The sequence below is a fragment of the Halictus rubicundus genome, chromosome 6 (genome assembly GCF_050948215.1).
Source record: "Halictus rubicundus isolate RS-2024b chromosome 6, iyHalRubi1_principal, whole genome shotgun sequence".
Taxonomy (NCBI): domain Eukaryota; kingdom Metazoa; phylum Arthropoda; class Insecta; order Hymenoptera; family Halictidae; genus Halictus; species Halictus rubicundus.
In genome coordinates, this window is record NC_135154.1 from 12814643 (window position 1) to 12834820 (window position 20178).

The 20178-nt window shown below is 40.8% G+C and overlaps 1 protein-coding gene and 2 non-coding genes across 8 annotated transcripts; all 3 read right to left on the reverse strand.

Moving 5' to 3' along the window:
* Positions 1 to 266: 266 nt before the first annotated feature.
* On the reverse strand, positions 267 to 16226 carry LOC143355278 (sodium-independent sulfate anion transporter). 6 transcript variants are annotated; one of them, XM_076789973.1, is made up of 8 exons: positions 16096 to 16226; positions 5609 to 5793; positions 5159 to 5296; positions 4456 to 4734; positions 3679 to 3988; positions 1836 to 2138; positions 1072 to 1306; positions 267 to 959 (listed from the first exon to the last, which is right to left on the reverse strand). In XM_076789973.1, exons 1-8 carry the CDS (start codon positions 16157 to 16159, stop codon positions 692 to 694), a joined length of 1782 nt encoding a protein of 593 aa, XP_076646088.1. In that variant the 5' UTR covers positions 16160 to 16226; the 3' UTR covers positions 267 to 691. The 6 variants fall into 6 exon arrangements, with proteins under 6 accessions (XP_076646088.1, XP_076646091.1, XP_076646089.1 ...); XM_076789976.1 differs by lacking the exon at positions 16096 to 16226 and adding an exon at positions 10715 to 10782; XM_076789974.1 differs by lacking the exon at positions 16096 to 16226 and adding an exon at positions 10383 to 10594.
* Trnas-aga (transfer RNA serine (anticodon AGA)) lies at positions 10033 to 10114 on the reverse strand. The gene has a single exon. It is a non-coding gene; the product is annotated as a tRNA-Ser (tRNA).
* Positions 13436 to 13517, reverse strand: Trnas-gcu (transfer RNA serine (anticodon GCU)). Its single transcript has one exon. It is a non-coding gene; the product is annotated as a tRNA-Ser (tRNA).
* Positions 16227 to 20178: the final 3952 nt, after the last annotated feature.

Sequence of the window (20178 nt, forward strand, 5' to 3'; positions counted from 1 at the left end):
ATGAGTAGCTCTGCTCTGGAACATTATTACATAGACACACCTTGGTCGTGCCTGGCGAGTAGTTATCGAGCAGCCTCTAGATCCTTCTCTGCACAGAGTGTCCCGAGTGGGCGTGGTTTTGTAGCTCTCTCGACAGAGCTGTGCCCCAGGCCCGCCTGCTCTAGGACTATCGAATACTGAGACTCTATAAACGACATGTACCGTGGTGAGATAAGATGATGGAAGGGATGAGGAAAGGAATGGAGGGGACACATTTAGTCTGGCAGTTTCAGCTCGAGCGAAATTTATTGGCTAAAACTATCACTGTGTAGCGTATGACGTCAAAGCCGTCATAGGCGTCATTGGGACTACGGGAGCGTCAGAGGTGGGGATAGTCAGGCCTAACGATAGACCCCTCATGCCCCTGTGCCATCCCGCGACTTATCTTCCTATCTCGCCACGGTAGCAGCGTTAGCATTGTACGCGTGGCAAGGATCAACGGCTGCAACGTCTTTTACGAAACTAAGGAGTGGTTCGTTCTAGCCTTTCCATACGATGAGCAATTAGCAGCCGCTGCTCGATGAAATGAACTATGCATTTGAGACCGGCGGGGATCCGCAAATTCCGCGATAGAGCGGGCGCGGCTGCTGAAGCGAATACGATTGGTGGCGTTCCAAGGAAAGTGTTCCTCGCATTCGTTGGATCTGGAATGTCACTCGCGCGGAACGCGGAGCTGCACGGTTCTGCTCGAGAATATTTGAGCGACGCTGCCGGATGTCCTAAAGGACATCGCTAGGGAGGAGTCGTAGCTGATCAAGGTCCGCCGGGCGTCCTCGCACCAATTCCAGAAGACGAGCTTCTGGTTCCTCGCCTCCAGGTCCATCAGCAGCAGGGAAAGGTTCTTGGCAACGGTCGCGTCGATTCTGTGCACGTGACGGCCCTCCACTACCACCGGGATCATCTCCAACTTGCCGTCACACCTAAGGGAACCATAACCACCGCGGCATACGGAGTAAATAAAGCGGTACTAGACGAGCCGGAAGGATTTACGGTCGAAATTGCAGAGTTATAAGAGACGTGTGTCTTACTCACCAGGACATGACGCACTCGCGTAGATACTCCGCGGCCGGGTAGCTCAGAGACTGTTTCGGCGATACAAACAGAATCGTCAGTCCATCGACAACGCGCTCCTCGATCAATAAGCCCGGCCTGGCCGCGAAATAGAGCAGGAGAATTAAATTTACCACGATCCCGGCAATCATCCCGTATTCCGGCCCGATCACCAAGCAACTCAGGAAAGTCACCGTCAACGGTATCAGATCGATCTCTACGGGCAGAGGTAAACATCCGGTTTATCGAACCGTGAGCACATCACCATCAGCCTCTCTTTGTTAACGGGTATCTTCTGGTCTAGAACCTTGAAAAAAATCGATTTTTGTCGAACCAGACTGGACATTGACTTTTGCACCAACAGTTCCTTTTTTTATACCTATTACGTTCGTCAACAATAATCCTATGGCAAGTAAGCAAAATTGTTTCTTGTCTGTTCTAAACAGATTAATAAAGCTAACCGTGTCCTAACAAGCCTTATTATTATATATTTACTCCTGTTACTAAACTGCGAATTTTATGCATTTAAGAAAAACAAGACTAATACGATAGTTTCATAAAAATAAATATCAAAAATTAGGAAAGTTGCAATCTTTTGCTGCGCTTGTGCGAGTCTCACCGATACTCGACTCCTCGTTGGCGATTGACTGGTTCCATGGGGGATTCCCCCAGTGGTGGGGATAAAATGTGAACAGTTACGGTAGAGATCATTGCGACAGTTACAGAGATGCGATCGGATATCTTACTTTTCGTTCTCCAGAGCACGCCGAAAATGCGGAGCTCGAACATGTAGTACATCGCGACTATAATCACAGACGCGAGCGTCGCTTTCGGGATGAACTCGAAAGTCGAGGTCAGGAGGCCGCACGCTAAAAGCACCAGGCATCCGGTGATTAAACCGCCCATCGGTGTTTTTACGCCCGACGCGTTGTTTACGGCGGTCCTTGTGAAGCTGCCCGTGGCCGGCATCGAACGGACCAGGCTACCGAAAATGTTGCAAAGTCCCAGAGCGAACATCTCCTGATTAGCATCGACCGTTTTCCCTTTCGCTGAAACAAAAAATCCGTTTCGAACGTGAGTGCCTCCGCGGATTCACCGGAGCTTCGCTGCTTTTTAGAACTTTAGCTCTTTCAACGAGCACTGTGATGCATCGATATACCTGAAAACCTCGGCACCGAACTGTCACTTACAAAGTGTACGGACAATGTTCCTCAATCTCTTGCTGTTAGCGTCATATCAACCAGTATTGCTGCAATACCGGTTCGGTAATATAACTTTTTCGTTGCTAATCATTTTTTTATGAAACTTTTACCGACGCGTTCGTGACGTTTTTCTGGTTGAAATGATACGAAACACGACACCATTTTGATCGTATTTACTCATTTAATTAACCTTAGAATAAAACCTCGATTATCCGAACTCAGTATTCATGTTCTAATCAGTTAAATATGCGTGTACAGATAATAGATCCCATTATCTAGCAATCGTTGGATTAAATCTTTACTGATATGTCTATTAAATCGTGTAATATATGTATCAGTTTAAGTGCATGGTTCCGTTAATCAATGGTTCCGGTAATCAAGACTCTCTAAATCGTCGATTGATAAGCAAATGTGCTTCGAATTATGTCATGTTCGGTCTCGTTTTAATCAGAAAAATGTCACGAATATGTTGGCGAAAGTTTCATGAAGAAATAGTTATGCCATTATTTGCAACTCGAAAATTGATTCCAATTTTTAACGCTACTCTACACAACGGGAATTTTCATGCCCGTTTTATTGGTTTTATTTTTTTTATTTTGTAGGACTCGGTTTTATTGAACTGTTTGCTCCTATTATTTTTTCCTCGCGCTTTTCACGGATTAAGTATTTTTGTTGTGTTTCATATATTTAATAAAACGTCAGCTTCCGGCATTAAATGGTGGCCTTAACTGACTTTCCTCTGCATGAAAATTATTAGCTTGAAAAGAATTGCAGCTTTTGTCAATTTAAACTTCAGTTGTTTGTTTTCGAATAAATTTTTATTGAAATCGGTTTACGTAACGGACCATTTTAAAGCGCAAGTTCGCTCTATTGATTTATGCAAATGGTTTTGTTTTCATTATTTCGCGCTGTTCATTCGACCCTGTCAAAAGTAAACACGGGGAAAAATGCGAATTCGAGCGATTCTATTGTGCGGTTCGGGAATTTTTACAAAATCCGCCAACCGAAAAAAAACCTATATCCTTTCGTGATTACGGTCGACTGCATGTCTCGCGAGTGACTCTGCACAAATTGAATGGACTGGGTTAAGAGACTTTATCTCATCCGATTTATTCCCCCTCTTTTCGATCAACTACTATCTTTTTCCGGCATTCTGACAATTTCTTGCGATAAGAGGGATTAACGGACCTGTTTCTTCTCGTTAAAATCTGCGAATTTTCGTGGTTCTTCTGTCAATTAGTAAAACACGTTTTAAGCCGAGATGTGCCGGCGCTAAAGTTAATACGATTTAAAACCGCAACTGTTTTTGTCCGAATTGAATGTCTCAAACGGCGTAACGTCGAAAGAGGGATGCGAAAATGGTTCAATCCGCCTTTGAGGAACTTACCGAAAGATTTCGCGATGGCAATACTCTCCAAAATGGCAACCAGAGACACTGATACGACGGTGCTTCCGAGTTCGCTGACCGACTCCAGGAAATTATATGTATGATTCCCGCTTGTGATGGAGAACGGTGGTGGGCCGAAAGGCGGTAAGCCTTCCGTGATGTTTCCAGTAATTTTGAAAGGTTCAATACCGTTCGAGAACAATGAATAGCTTAATATTATTCCGATGATAACGACTATGGCGTTCCTAGCCATCGACACGAGCCACAGGAACTTCTGGAACGGTGTTCCGTTCTTCTTGCCTGGCAAATTCTGTTTCAACATTTTTTAAACAAACTTTTATCTTGCTACTTCGGAAGAGAAACTTTTCATATTACAGGATTTAATCTTCAGCGTAACAGTGTATAGATCGAATCCGACAACATCTAACTTTCTTATCCGCGTGTGTCAATAAATATAATTCTTTAAGGAGAAGTAACATAAGTAAAACAAAATTGTATTCAGATTACCAAGGTGTTCTAACAAAGTTTGTGGAGTATTCTCCTGTGGAGGGATGAAAATGATTTGATGCGTTTATGGAAAAATTGAGTAGTTGCAATTGAGATCAGTAACGAAGCAAAGATAGTTTTATTTGGTTCCTGTCTTTTGGAATTGTTTCTCTAAAAAGTGATGCCTCCAGAGTAGAGTATCTTTATTATCGGAACAAAACGATGACAATCATCTTCGTGGATCGTACAATCACTGAAGGGTTAAAGACGATTTAGATAGAGTAAGCATACCTTCAAGCAGACAAGTACGATCATGGAAGAGACTCCTAGCACGGTGTCCCAAAGGGTGATCTCGTTCACGTGATCGACAACTTTGACAATGGCGTCGATGAACGAGTCGCTTCTGCCGCTCAGGCCAAGAAGCGTCCCGAGCTGAGACGTTGCAATTATTAACGCGGCCGCGTTGCTAAATCCGGAGATCACCGGCATACTAACGAATTCCACGAGGAATCCCAAGTGCAGCAATCCCATCAGCAGAATAATGCAACCGGACAAGAAACAGACGAACACCTGGGGGAAAGAACGTCCTCGTCGAACATCGTACAGTACAATTTTCGGCTTAACCCTCGCAAGGCGGATGCTTTTGACAATTTCATCTTAACTATAACTGGAATAACCAGAAATCCTTTCGAATTCCGACGCATCCATTTCGTTCTACATATTTTCTTCGAAACGAAGAAGTTCGCCTTTACTTCTTCGAGATCATCTTCTTATTGGACCTAATGCAATAACGACGCGAGCTGGCTACTGCAAAGCTAGAATCTAAATGGAACGTTTGTAACGCTGGGTCGAAATGAACCCGAGCCCCGTCATCCGAGGGTTAAACGCGAGTCGGGAGAGGGTGAAACGAATTTTCCAGCTTAAGATAAAGAGCTAGACGACGGAAAGCTCGCGGGAAAACGATGGGGAAAAAGGAGCGTGTAAGTGCACTTACGGCGACGTCCTCTCCGAGCCTTATGACGTTGTGCTGCGATAATAAGGCCATTATCGCGGTAGGACCGACGGTGATGTCTTTGCAGCTACCGAACACCAGGTAGACGAAGCATCCCATGAAACTGCTGTACAGGCCGTACTGAAGTTTTCAAAAGTTCACCTAAACGGGAATCGGTTTTTTGCGCAGCTATCGTGCCGGTTCGACAAAACGGTCCACGCACGTTCTCGACCGATTCTCAACGAATATCGCGTGAATTTCACCGGTTTCCGTGGTGTTCTTACTGTCACACACAGGCGCGCGCGCGCGCGCGAGCGCATGCACGCACAACGGAAACTGGCAAAGGTCGAACCGTTCGATTCAAACTTTGTTTCCGAGCGAGTATCGTTCTCGAACGTAGAAACTTTCCGCAGGAAAGAAAAGTTGAACGCTATTGAAAACGGGCGTACGCACCTGAGGTGGAAGTCCAGCGACAATCGCGTAAGCTATACCCTGCGGTATAGCAGTCAGACCGACTGTCACCCCTGCCAAAGTGTCCTGCAAAAGTTTGCTCCAATTGTAGACAGGCAGCCATGCCAATATCGGTATCCTCCGCAGAAGGAGCCGCTTCAGATCGATCCTCGAAGTCCCGCTTCGCCCTGGAACTCGGCAAATCGCGACGATTTATTTACAACGAATTAATTAGTTCGCAACTAATTACCGGACCGAGCCGGCCCGAAGTAATTACGCGGCCTCGCGGTCACGATTTTTCAACGGATCGCCGGAATTTTACGGCTGTTAATTCTGTCGCCTCTTTCCGGGAAGTTTGTGCATCTTGAATCGATGAAACCGTAACTTTTCTTGCGTTCGAGGGATACGATGAACACTTCGAGGAATGTTGCATGTACCTTATGGAACATGCGGATGATGTCCCCTAGAAAGTCGGTATCGTATCTACCGACGAGGACAAGCTGCACCTTGCGATTGCAGCGTTAACGGCGAATGGTAACGATATTCCTGAGCATAGATCGATCTCGTGCTGCACTCTGATTGCGGAAATACCGCGGAAGAAGAAGATGAAGATAGTACGAAGTGCTATCAAGCCGAACTTACGTTTCTCTTCGTATAGGAAATGCATTAAATCTGAACGGACGAAGCACAAAATCGAAAATGTAATATCCTTACTTGTCGACACCGGTGAGTATACTACTCCCGACATGTTTGCGAAGAAGCTGCACAATTTTCACCAACAGAAATTATAGTTTTCTCGGTTGGAATCGAGCGAGTATTTTTCGCGCTGTTACAGGTAAATGGCAGAAACGATAGAAATCGATCGCAGCGAGATAATCCTGTCTCAAAGACGAATGGAAGAGCACTCCCAGGCAAGAACAATAGACACCGGATGAGAAACGAGGAGGACTGCAATTATGTCCGAAGTAGGAGACATTGCAACATGTTGATTATCATCGGCTATAACCCGTTAGTCGTTAATGTCCTCGTGATATCAGCCTATTCGTTTGAAATTGCCAGCAACCTTATCATTTCCTTCCCATAAAACAAGACCCATTAAGCATTAGCCTGAGCGCATAGACGAGGTACGGGCGAACAATGCGCGGCTGTTCGCGTGTGGTGAAAAATAAATGCGTTTTCGGTTCACGGTGTGCACGTAAACGGGAACCGATTGCCTCGCGGACGCGAGTCGCGCCAAGGAACCTACAGCGAGGAGCAAAACCGGTAAAACCATTTTCCCAAAAAATACCTGGCAGCACTATTGACATTTCCTGACGAAAACATTCATTTAAGTTAACCATTACAGAACTGTCGACTATTTTTCACTTTGTTTCTCTAATATCGTTAATTTGTAAATACCGCGGAACGAAACGAACGAAGTATTACATTTTTTCATTCGTTTCAGAAAAACCTTAAGCACTGGGGGAACTACCCCCGTTGCTTCGCATGGAACCACTGGGTTTACGGTCGCAGCACCTGTTACGAAACATCCTGTACAAGTGTCCGAAGGTACCTACACAGCACCATAATTTTGGAGATCGCCACCGGATCACGTTCGGTCCAACGAGCCCGCGCTGCTTTCGCGATGGTCCCACCTCGCCGACTGTTCTAGATCGCGAAACCCTCACCGATCACATCGATCGGTGCTCGATGATCGGACTCGCCTGAAGGAGCCGCAGAAACCACGGACAGGTTTTCCGATAGACTGGCACGCATAACGAGCCCGCGGTTCTAATTAAGAGACGCGATGAACTCGACGACTTTTTTTTTTCTTTTTCTTTTTTGACGAACAATCGTACGCCGATAACATTTACTGGATTAACCGGATCGCTCAGATAACACAGCATTCGAAGCTGCATCGTATTGACACTACGATTCCGACTGATAACGGATCACATGACTAATCCTGATGGTAGGGTCTTGTTCAAACTCGCCCGAACTCGTGATCGGTGGTTAACAAAACGAAACGACTCGCATACCTGGACGCGACGTCTCAGATACCGGCTATTATAAATCGTGGTAGCTGGCTGGTTTTAGAGAGCCGATTGATCATTGGCTGACGGTCGGTCCGCGTCGACTCTCTTATCGCGATGTTACGAAAACGTCGGTGTAATTACCAAGAGGCGATTGATAGCCGCTATCGACACAGCAATCTCTTGATTGTACGTGTTAAAACTTCGGGACCGAATTGTCACTTATGTCGTGTACACCAGCGTACCAGTCAGACAATATTCATATAGTGGCGAAACTCGATTGTTTTTAATTATTTTTTTAAGAAGCTTTTACCGACGTATTCACACACCTTTTTTCGATTAAAACGACACCAAACACGACACAATATACCAGAACCTCGATTATCTGAACTCAGTATTCATGTTTTGATCAATTGAATATGCGTGTCCCGATAATAGAACAGTTATCTGGGCATGCTGTTAGATTAAATCTTAGATTAAAGCTACTTATGAAGAATTCAGATATTATCGGTTCGGATAATAGAGGTTCTACAAATATATCATGTTTGGGCTCATCTTAATCAGCAAAGTGTCGTCAACACTTTGAACTCAAAAATGAAAAGGTTTTCGCATTGAATCTATATTATGTCATCCGGATAGATCTAATCTCGCGGAGATAATTTTTCACAAATGTCGTGCACTTTCGCATACATATGTCAAAGCGCGCGCAAACTGTATCCGTATTTTTCGGTCTAGATTCTGCGGAGGGAAAGTCGTAAACGTTTCATGTGAAAAAAATGTGAAGTAACGAAGCATTGATTTAATCTTCCAGATCAACGATTCGACACTAATGAAGATCGATAATAGTGGACTGATGCACGACTCTAACAAGTATGGATGAGTGCATACGAACGCATTATCAAAGTACACGTTGTTTTCAGATAAAGAATCGAAATAAACCGAATTTATGGAACGGAGTCGGAGGGGCGAAGTTAAATCGAGGATACATACCTGCGAATGCCATCTGAACGGTATTAGATTAAAATTAATCAAGAATTGATAACGCGAGCCGTGCTCTCGACATCTTTGTGTGAAACCCGGTGCAGTAAAAGCGGAATGCTGAGCCGCGAAATTAGGATTGTGTGTCACTTAAAGTCACGAATCAAATGCTCCAAATGAACGTCTCTACCTGATCGTTAGATTCTTGGGTCGCTGACCTTCATCGATGTTTTTCATTATGAATTTTCCAAGGTGACAAACAGACTGTAGTATTGACGCATGTATTAATCATCTAATACATATTGACGCTTCTTCAACGTAGAACAATGTTTCAATAATCTTTTTACAGCATCCGCGAAATCTTTGGCTGTGTTTGCTCGGATCTGATCCTGCGACAAGCAATAGGAAAGCGTACGATAAATAACACAGCGTCATTGACACGGAAAACTTTCTGATTTTTGTAAAGTATGATAGGTGATCGTAAAATGGATATTTATTTTCAGCGATTCTCGATAGACTTCGCCAGCGAGTTCATTGGCGCCGGTATGTATCGATCGTTTCTAACTGAAAGAAAGTTTGTAAATGACGAACGAGACGATTTTGTATCGGAATAGAACAAAGCATTGTTGTAAGCAGCGGTGTGCGTCACGTGTCGCGATCCATTATCTTTCTATTGATTGCTCAGTTCGGAAGTCTGCGGTATTATCTATCCACACTACGATGATCATAATTCCTACCGAATCGACCGATTTATCGAATAATTGCCCACTAAATCTCATCGGCGGCTTCGCATCTTTATGCGAGGCTGCTACGGACATGAACGACCGTTATCTCTGACCGATACCGTTTCGGATGTCGCACGACAGAAGGGAGTATAATTTTAACACCGCCCCATTATCTTCTGATCTCGTGTAAATAAATAAAAGTTATACTGAATTCTCTGGCCGACTAGAGGAAGACCTCTTTAACGGCGATAAGCACTCGCTCTTCTCTTCAGATCACGAGTCAAAACTTCGTTTTTTATTATTTTGTTTTACGAGTTACATTGTTTTTCGGAATCAATCAGCTGCAAACTCGAACGGTTGGTTGTAAGAACGTCGCAATTTATAGTAGCAAAACGAAAGGCTGGGAAGAAAAAGTTTGATTCATTTATCACGGCATATATTCTGCGTTCTATAATATTACTTCGCAATAACATCGTTCACCGATAGAGGATATACACATTTACATGAATCTTCTAAAAATTCTTTGCTCGTGAATAAAATTAATTTGCAAAAATTAAAAGGTGAAACAAGTGGTAAGGAAACGGATTATTTGGTAAAGATATTTGATAGAGCATTTCAAAAAAATAGAAAAAGTAATCAGAAGCGTACTATAAAATGGTGGAGGCTATTTAAAAATTCCAAAATGTAGAAAAAAAAAATAAGAAACCCACTTCGCAGTCGGTAGGACTCGAACCTACGCTCCCAGAGGGAATCTGATTTCTAGTCAGACGCCTTAACCACTCGGCCACGACTGCTACGATTTACAGTGCCTCTTAAATTGAAGAAATGTTAATTCTGTCTGTACAACGAGTACACAGCATTAAATAATAATATAATTGACACCGATTGTCATCACGTTCCGTAGCTTTCACGTTCGCGTATAACGGTTAATCGAATCAACGAAACAGCATTTTCGCACGGAGGTTTGAAAAGAGATCGAGAAAAATGATCTAGCGACTAATAACTCGTAGAAAAACGACAACTGTTACGGAAACGAATCGAGAATTCGCCAATAAAACTCACTCAACAACGGCGTCGATTCTCCGATGCTCCTTTCGTACAGCATTGCTGCATAATCAAAAACTATATCAAGGCGGTTACGTGTGTACACTGGGGAACACAAAAGCCTCGCGTGTCCCAACGGAAAAAAAACGACGCGAGAGCATACTGTCGATAAGGCAGAGCATGATTGTTAAAGCGACTGCGGCAATGTTATCGCGAGGACGCACGCTCACAATGTCACCGGACTTTGTCGCACAAAGTTTCTATGGAATAGAGTCGTTTCGCTTTTTTTCGAATTACGATGCCCAATCATGAAATGATGCCGATTATAGACGACGCACGAGTATACATACCACGGATAATCATGATCCGGTTCTGCGAATCGTTTCCCCCGACTAAAATGGTCCGTGGGTAATTTCCTCGCAGAATAGATTATTTATAAATTGTTTGATGGAAGGCAGTATCCTGCAACTAGATTTAAACTGTGACTAATTGAGGTTGAAGTATTTTGACTCTAGAAACATTTTGGAATATGGTACTTCTATGAGAACTCGTGGTACTTATGAGTACGTTTGCCGATTTTCATGCAAAATAAAAATTATTTGCCAACAGGTCGAGAACTACATGTCCGTATTCTTCAATTATCAAAATCTATGTACTTATAAGCATTTTACTAAAATTTTACTCTTTCGAATAACTGTTTTATTAGGTTTAGGAGCAATAATGTAAATAGCTAATCTGCTGCTATATTAGAAATGGAAAATTAACAACTAACTCAAGTTAACTGTTTCCGAAGTGTGACGAAATGCGGAACAACTAAATCTGTCGTCAGGAGGCTACGGTAGATGATCTTACTTCCTACTGGTTATCGAATCGATAGCCTTGATCAAAAAGATATTGTCCCGTGTGCCGTGATTCGCGAAATAATTGTGTCAACAGATCGTCTTTTTAATCGACAGATATGACGACACCACGGTGTCCTTGCATTTCAGTGCAGCAACGAGCGCATCGTGTGGAAATATATTTACGTATTTTGCTTTGTTATCGGCCCGATGAATAAATCAGAAATTTTTTTCCTTAGCTATTGATTTTATTAAGCCGAAAAGAAAACGGATCGATGCGCGACACGGTTTCTTTTCAACGTTCTCCTCGTGCTTGAATATATCTTTTTAATAGTCATTAGCGACAAGGTACTTAGATCTTATTGATCGTTACGCCTGTTTCCTTCAACGTTAATGAATCGCTCGTATAATTAATAATATTAATAATATCATTACTCTGTTAGAACCATTGACTTTATATGTTTTTCGTGCGAAGACGCAACATATTATTTTCCAATAAAATGAGTTTTCCGAATCACTGATTGGCTGTCGTTCGATCGGGTACAGGTAAAAGTATGTCGTTATGTCCTTGCTAAAGTGTAAAATTCTGATTTCGTTACAGGCTGAATTCTATCGCGTTAGAAGTGACAGGAGAGACGCCAACATCGATATTGCAATCGAGCGACTTACTTGTATTCATTCATACATAATTACTCATTCATATACATTCGCGTAGCTCGCGGGTGTATGCCAGTATAACAAAGGTGACTGGCACTTGCACGAAAACAATGCACCTTGCCTTGTGTGAAGTGTTTTCATATATGCACGTGCCACCGAGTCGAACAATAGTTAAATCGATCTTGCTCGTTGATCACTGATATTTTAATTGGTGACATTCAAAAAACTGTAGACTGCACGTCCAATTTTGTTTTTGCGTGGCGGATAGGCTTCATAAAACATCCAGCAAAAAAAGAATACCGCACACGTGAAACAATAGGCGATTAATTCCGGAACAAGTAACCACAAACAACCTAGGAAACCCAATAAAAAGCGTAGTAATAATAAGCCATTTTCGAACTAACTTATACCGCTAATTATACACATATGCATGAAATCAATTATTCCTCGTAAAATAAACTAACATGCACTAATGCAAGAATGCAAATAAAAGACTCAAAAATTTTTATTTTGTACATTTATAGAATTTAAATTATTTTGAAAAATATTGTCAGAAAAGTAATGTCCTTGCTTCAAATATAAATTGTAGTATATATTTTCTGACTAAGAACATTTTTCAAAATTAAATTGAAATTTTCAAAACGACACTGTTTGAACCACTTCAGTTGAGAACATTGGACTGAATTATAAATAACTTCTCCTGCAAGCATAAACTGACAATAATCATGAGAATAGTTGTATAGGATAGTAAGTTGAACATTTTACAGCGTCGTAAATTTTAAAAAAAAAGCGGTAAATTATTTTTTATTCAACTTAATAAATCACGCGCGAAAAGAAAACGCTTGTTCCACAATCTACATTGTTCCGTTTCCGAAAACAACAAAAGTTACGTTCTACTACATAATAAAAACGCATCACGATTGGAAATAATTTACCGCTAACGCGCAGTTGATGCTGCAAATGGATTATTGCCGTAAGGAAAACCCATTTATCACGGACTCGATCGTCACCAGTGCTTCATTTCATGAGCTCCGAACGATTTTATTCCGATAAACGATCGAACGTAAAATAAAACGACGACTCGAAAAAAAAAGTCATAATCAAACGTACAGTACATTCCGCGTTTACGTAATCGATTGCGCAACGCCGATCGACGAGAAACCGATGCCTATATTCGAGGAAAATGCATGAAAACTCGGAGACCGTTAAATATTCTTTCCCGTATTCTTAATTAAATGCAAAACAAAATGTAACAAACATTTCATTCCTTTTCGCGCGCCCGGCAAGACTTTTTGCCCGAATTCCTTCCTCATCTTTCTTAATCCATACAAACATATTGTTTACGCTGCTGTAAGAAATAATTGAGCTCGATTATTACGTCAAGTGTTTCGAAGAAACGATCCGGTTTGCAACAAAGTGACACGGACGGCGCGCGCACAATTACGGTTTACGAGTCGTCATTTTTCTTCGGTATAAAGAATTTTCGTAACCTTGAAATTCCGTTTTTCTTTGCGGACGCGTCGATACAGGTGGACAGGAAGCGTGCCGAATTTTCGCTAGTAACAAAAAGCGAAACGACGAGGATGGGATTCGAACCCACGCGTGCAGAGCACATTGGATTAGCAGTCCAACGCCTTAACCACTCGGCCACCTCGTCCAGTGACAAGCGCTTCTTCATTGAGTCTATTTTTACTTCGCCGTGTACGTCGCATCTTTTCTCGTCAGTGCACCGTGCCCCGACGCCGCCCTTGCCCCTGACACTGTCCAAATGTCCTCAACCTTGCACGGCACAATCGATAATATTTGTTCACGGCGTGCGAAACGATTCTGTCGTTCCGACTCATTGAACGGGAACAGCCGCAACGTTCGAACGAGTGCACCGGCCAGAATCAATCTGACCGTTTCGCCAGTTCGACGTGCAGCCTGTTAATTACGTAATAAACAGTCTACCTGCCGGAGGAAATTGCTTGGTATTTATTTAAAATGTTCCGCTCAGTATTGACACGTACACTGCCGCGCAAAAATTCGAAACAGTCGTTGCCGCTCCAACCTTTTATTGCTGGTTTGTTGCTACTGATATAACGTATTTGGCGTACGAATTGATTTGTAGCCCTCCTACGAAAATTTATTGACCGTGTTTGAGCAAAAACCATCAGCCGTCACGGTACCAGCTGTGCGAAAGCCCGAATACATTCGCGCGACGTACCATCGTAAGCGTGTATGTGTACACGCTCACCGATAATAAGCGTGGTGAACTAATTGTTCTAACTTCTGAAGAAAATTCAACTTATAAACATTAAAAAAGTTATCGTCTTTTTAAGAGTGTCCGAATATTATTGCGAGTGACTGTACGCAGCTAGCTGTATTGTTTTAATAATAGGATTCAGGCAACGTGTAGAAGCTATAATTAGCACTGTTTGATTAAAAGAGAACAGCGTTTAAAAAAGGATATGCGTTTGACGGGATCGCTGCAGAATCGGGGAATCCGCATTACATACATTTGAACAGCGATTCAATAAATGCGTAATCATAAAAAGGATATACAAATATTGGGAGAGAAATATGAAACGGGGAATAACGGATTCAGATATTGCTGTAAACAGATATTGGTTTACAAGAACTTGTGAAGAATGGAAAACTAAGAGGATCGCCATCTGGAAACAATGCGAGTTCGATCCTAAATAACGGGAAATCACGTGCGTCCCGTTTACTCCTACAAATGTACATTATACATATATATTGTATATGTATGTATATCGGCCGAGAAATTCAGGATTCCTTTGATCACGAGGTTGTCTCCCGTGCCAACGCACTTAATTTCCATGAACTTCACGTATTAGCTGAAGAACGCTTTCTAATCAGCCTCGGGGTAATATTATCGCCAAACTATACGTAACGGATGATTAAGATTAAGAATTTATCAGAATAAATGGTCGAAAGAACACAATTTTACGGTACAATGTGATAGAAAACTGTTTATTTGCTTGGAAATCTGCAATTTTTCTCGCGCGTTATATCGGATTTTATTGATTCTGTATTCCGGTCGAGTACAAGTTTACAACGAAAGTTTAGTGCGCAAGAAAACGTTGCAAGAGCCGAAAAGGACTGCGATTGCGCCAATTAGATTTGCACGACATTCGAGCTCGAATTTTACACTATGCGTGCAGTTAATATTATTTATTTATCGATACCTCGTCTCGTTTTTTAACAGTCCTTTAAAAATCAAACATGAGGATTTCTTAATAAATTATCCAATAACAATAGTAACGTTATTTGTAGCCCAACAAATCGTATAGTCTACTAACTTCTTTCAAGATTATTACTCAAGGAAAAAATGATTAAGCTTCTAATTATTAAATTCCATTGACATATAACATAGTCATCTCAACTAATAAGCCAGAAAATAAGGTTGTACTTACAAATCACGTTGCTAATAAGTAGAGAGCTTACAAAATGATTTACATAAATAATCTTATGGTTAGGTATGCAGTCTACGCAACACATTCTACATTAATCTTTCATAGATCTATCAAGGACATTTCCAGGAAGTCATTGTAAGTGGGAGTTGCATTGCTAAGTACATAATTCTATTAAAAAAGAACTGTTTCATTGAAAAATTAAAAAATATAATTTGTGAAAAAACAAAACAGTTCGAAGATTTTAATCTCCAAATCTATTATAATTACAAGTACAATCAAAACTCCGGGAACTTTCTAACACTAACCAAGAAAGAAAAACCAATTTCCGAAGTGTAGCATTGTTAGCATGAGCAAGTTCCCCATCGAGAATTAATGACGAAGCGAATTATTTAGCGTATACGTGTTCAAAATTGCCTTTTATCACGACTCGGTTTTCCGACTCAAGGGAATCGAACTAACAGAGATATCCAGGAAATTCGTTAATTAATGGAAGTTGTAGGTGATTATGGCGTGTCGTGAGTTCCGTTTTCAATTTCATGCGGTCGGGGAAAAAACAGCACAGAACCTCTCTCAACTATGCATCCCTGCTGGAACTATAGGTCGGAAGTTTCACAACGAAACAGCGATTCGTTTTCCTCGATCAGGTTTTCCGTGGTCAATTATGCCCAGGAGTTTGACGTAGCGTCGAAAACCACAGCCCACGCAACCTCGTGAAATTTCCAAGAAGGCAAACTTTTGCCACAACGTATTCCGCGAACGCGACCCAAACATTCGGCGCATCGAATCGAAACCACCGATGTTGGTAAACGATCGTACCTTGGGATCGTTGATTCGCTCGATTCGCGACACAGTTACGAGACGACACATATTTTTGTCTCATTTTTTTTTTTCCCTCTTCCGCTCGATCCGATCGCGCTCCCACAACGATCGCCGGTTCACGCGAACTTCATTCGCCGCGAAACTGCGCCAGTATGCATCGCTCTGACGTAAGAGAACGGAAACGGAACGCAAGATAGGATACCCAGACGTGAACGAAACGATCTTCGGCTGGTAAATGCGCTTATCGTTAACGATCCGCGCAATTACCGGGCAAATGATGTAACATTCCGCCTGGTAAATAGTAATTAATGGTATACCGGTGAAAAAATTTTCGAAGCACTCCCCCCCGGACGATGTTGCACTTGAACTTGAATCGTTCCGCGTGCCTGCAGCGGATAGAAAAAGTGTTTGAACACTTCGATTCTCGAGGAATATTTGAGCTATGATGATTTAGTGATCATTTTTTTCTAGGATACCTGCGCATGATGTAGCAGGTGAAAAACTGAGAACACGTTTCTGAAACAATTTTTTCTTGAATCTATTACGAAGATCTATACGACTGCATAATCATTCATCAAAATTATGAGAAAAACTATTTGTGATAGCATCCGTTCATTGTAGGATCGTCCGCGTACAGTTGTATTTATGAATAAAAATTACTCAATGTTACAAGTCTAAATACGGTCGGCTCGGCTCTCCTGCTGTGAAAACAAGCGCCGAAATTTCATTAAAAATTTGTTGAACTCGTGCAGGATACGGAGCGGTTTCGTCCCTGGTACAGTTCAACTTCTGTTACGTTCGAAAACACTTTTCTTTCGCAAGAAACAGGTTTCGGGAATAAAAAGATCCGTGGCAAGCACGTGAGATGCGATACAGCGAGGATGCCCGTCACAATACCATAATGATTTGAACGCTAAAATGCTCGTTTTGGTATCGTTGGAATGTGTCCTGAATCTATGAAATATTTTTCCATCGTTGATCATACAAGAACAGGTAAAAATGCACACATAAAATTATTAAATATATTATACATAATTCGTTATTTTCATCGAAAAAGTAAAGAAAGGAAGTAAACGAGAAACAACGGAGAAGCTTTATTATCTTTCTTTTCCTTCTGTAGTAAATTCGAAATCTGCAGCATTCTGCATCGTAATCCTTTACGAAAATATTATTCACAGAAATGCTATAAATTCCCCGAATATCGTGCTGTACGTTATAATTTTAAATAACGACATGCACGAAATTAATTTGATTTTCGTTGTCGGCACACACGTATGACGCTAGTACCAAACGTGTTAATCGAAAAAGCAAAGGAAGAAAGTCAACGAGAACAGCAGAGAAACTTTATTATCTTTTCTTTATACGATTTTCAGCAAACTATAGTTCTGTAGCATATTCCATAATACTAAGCATATTATACTAATACTAAGCACGTAAGAAATAGTAAAGGAAGAAAGTCAACGAGAACATCAGAGAAACTTTATTATCTTTTCCGTATACACGAGTGACTTTTAACCAAATATTTTTAGCAAATTCCAAGTTTCTCATACAAATCTCTATTATGAAATATATTATTAAATATATTCAATATATTATTCGCTATTTTAATCGGAAAAGTAAAGGAGAAAACTACATAAGAACAGAACTAAGCAGACAAACTTTATCATGTTTCCTCGCACGATTTTCAGCAACGAATTTTTCTGTAGCAAATTCCAAAGCTTATCTGTTACATGTGCATAGTAATCTCTCACATACATACATTACTCACCGCGGTGCAGCAGCCGATAGGCGAGTAGTGTGGAAAAACGCGTCTACAATAATGATTCCATGATTTTTTGCAAATGAAGTCTGTCCGTTCTTCCCGTTTAATTGAAAAATAATGAATATGTTTTTCTGCCGAGGATCGAACCCAGTGAAACGTAAAATTTACGAGCGATGTGTTTGCGCACGCGACATCGCGAAAAGTTCCATTATTCGCGATCGGCGTTGCGGAGAACATGCGCTTCCGAACAGAATCTATTTAGTAATTCGAGTCCCGCTTAGGAAATCGGAGTAACGCGTTTTCAACAGGCCAATCTAAACGCATCGTCATCGGAATCGATTCCCGGTTCGTTTTCAATATTCCGTCGTAACGACGACATTTCGAAATCGCTCGCAAACGAACCTAATAAACGTGTTTTTCCCTAACAAGCAAAAATTGGACGATTGATATCAATTTCCAAGTGCGCGCTCGATTTTTTTTTTCTTTGCTCTACGGATTCTACGAAACGGAGGCTACAGAACGTTAAAGTCTTTCAACGTTTTACCACTGTTTTTTGTTTTGTTCGTACACTTTTCTGTTCGTCTGCTCGATTTTTAATTATTCTTTCTTTCTTGTTATATTTATTAATAGACTGCGGATTTTTGTGTAAAATAAATATCAGCCTACATCAATTGCAAATTCTTTTAAACGCTTTATGCAAATTCTTTTAATTTTTCTACTCTTTTTAAACATTATTAAGATTTTCTTCTCTTAAAATTATTAAGAGAGGAAACTACATTCTATTTGGTTTCTATTTTTTTCAATTAATTCAGGCATATTTGATTTTGTATAAATATCCGAAGTGTATTTGTCGCAAATGCATGAAATCCACAGTTCATTAATGAGGCGCATAAACAGGACTGTGATCGTTTACAGACGGTATTACTATCTGTAGATCTAACCTGTTAACCATGTGGTTTATCAACTATGAATATCTGAATAAGTCCAAATAAGGAGAAATGATAACGATCTGAAGCGATTTATTCCAAGATGAATACAATCGTGTTGTAATTTACATTCCTATGGAGATTACGATGTCATCAAATGTAAGAATCTCTAAATAAATAAATAGAAATCAAAGATACACATATAAATACAAATCACGCGTGTACCTTTCATTTCTGATTAAAAGGTTAGCAACACAAGCGTGAAAAGGCATTTATTGTCGTTAGACTAATTCAAAATGGCGCCGAGACGAGTGAACAGCTGTTCAGGATATCTTGGTAACTCTTGTAAACAAAATATTTGAAAGGCTGCTTGTAAGGAGGAAAATAAGCAAAAAGCGATAAGCGAAGATATTAATAAACGGCGTGAAATTTTTATAAAATCTGTGTGCACCGGTGGACAAAAATTGCAGAACCGAGAACAGGTTCTACTGGATCGATCACGTGCGCGTTGGCGAGAAACGAAAAGTTATCGATAAGATTTCGTAATGAAAGCCTGTAACAGTATAGGAATTGTTTATATATGTTCTGAGTCATCTAGATTCTCAATGTTTGTATCAAGAAGAAATAAGGAAAGTTAAGGAAGAAGCTACTTCAGCTATTTACTTAGAAATGATGTTAGACACGCTGCTTGCATTTATTCATTAAAGTATTCACGCTAAAATATATTTCAAAGATGAACGGAAGAAAATATTGTAGTTATTTTGAAGTGCGCTCGTGTTACAGTTTGTTTACTGAAGAGCCATAAAAAGCATAACAACATTTTTATTCTCGCTTCACCTCCGATACATGCACGTGACCCTAATCTTGACATGCTAAGCACCGAATCGATCTCTTTTGTGTATTCGAGGAAAAAATGGCTGAGAAAAAAAACACATTCAGAATTGTCATCCTCTTTCCTTCTAGAATCTTTTGTTTCTTTTTTTCGCTGCTGTTACTGTATTTTTCCATTTTTGCACAGTGTCAAATGTGGCAGTGATTCATGAATTAATTGAAATAAAAACGTCGTGTAAAAATTGATTTGCAACTAAGCATAAAGCTTGTGTTTCACCAAGCATTTGCTAAAAATATTTTCTTTAATAAACATATGAAAAATAAGTGTTTAGTGTCGACCCCTACTATAGTACAATGAATTCGCACTATTGCAACAAAGTCACTTTCACTGTTTCAGAAAAAGTGTTAAAAGAATCATAAAACTGTGAATAAAATCTGTTAAAACCGTTTCTTGTTAGCCGGTTTCTATTATAGTATAACGAATGTGTTTTCATACTATACTGGCACAAAATCGCTTTCACTTGTGAAATAAAAAGTGTTAAAAAATCCGTAAAATGCGCA

Bases quoted from the DNA above. Each gene is read 5' to 3' on its own strand.
- LOC143355278 (XM_076789973.1), bottom strand. From the start codon at position 16,159: ATGAGACAAAAATATGTGTCGTCTCGTAACTGTGTCGCGAATCGAGCG. The intron at 5,297-5,608 runs GTGCGTACGCCC...TGAAAACTTCAG, and splicing joins TCGCTGGACTTCCACCTCAG to TACGGCCTGTACAGCAGTTT. The intron at 4,735-5,158 runs GTAAGTGCACTT...TCTTTCCCCCAG, and splicing joins GGCTCGGAGAGGACGTCGCC to GTGTTCGTCTGTTTCTTGTC.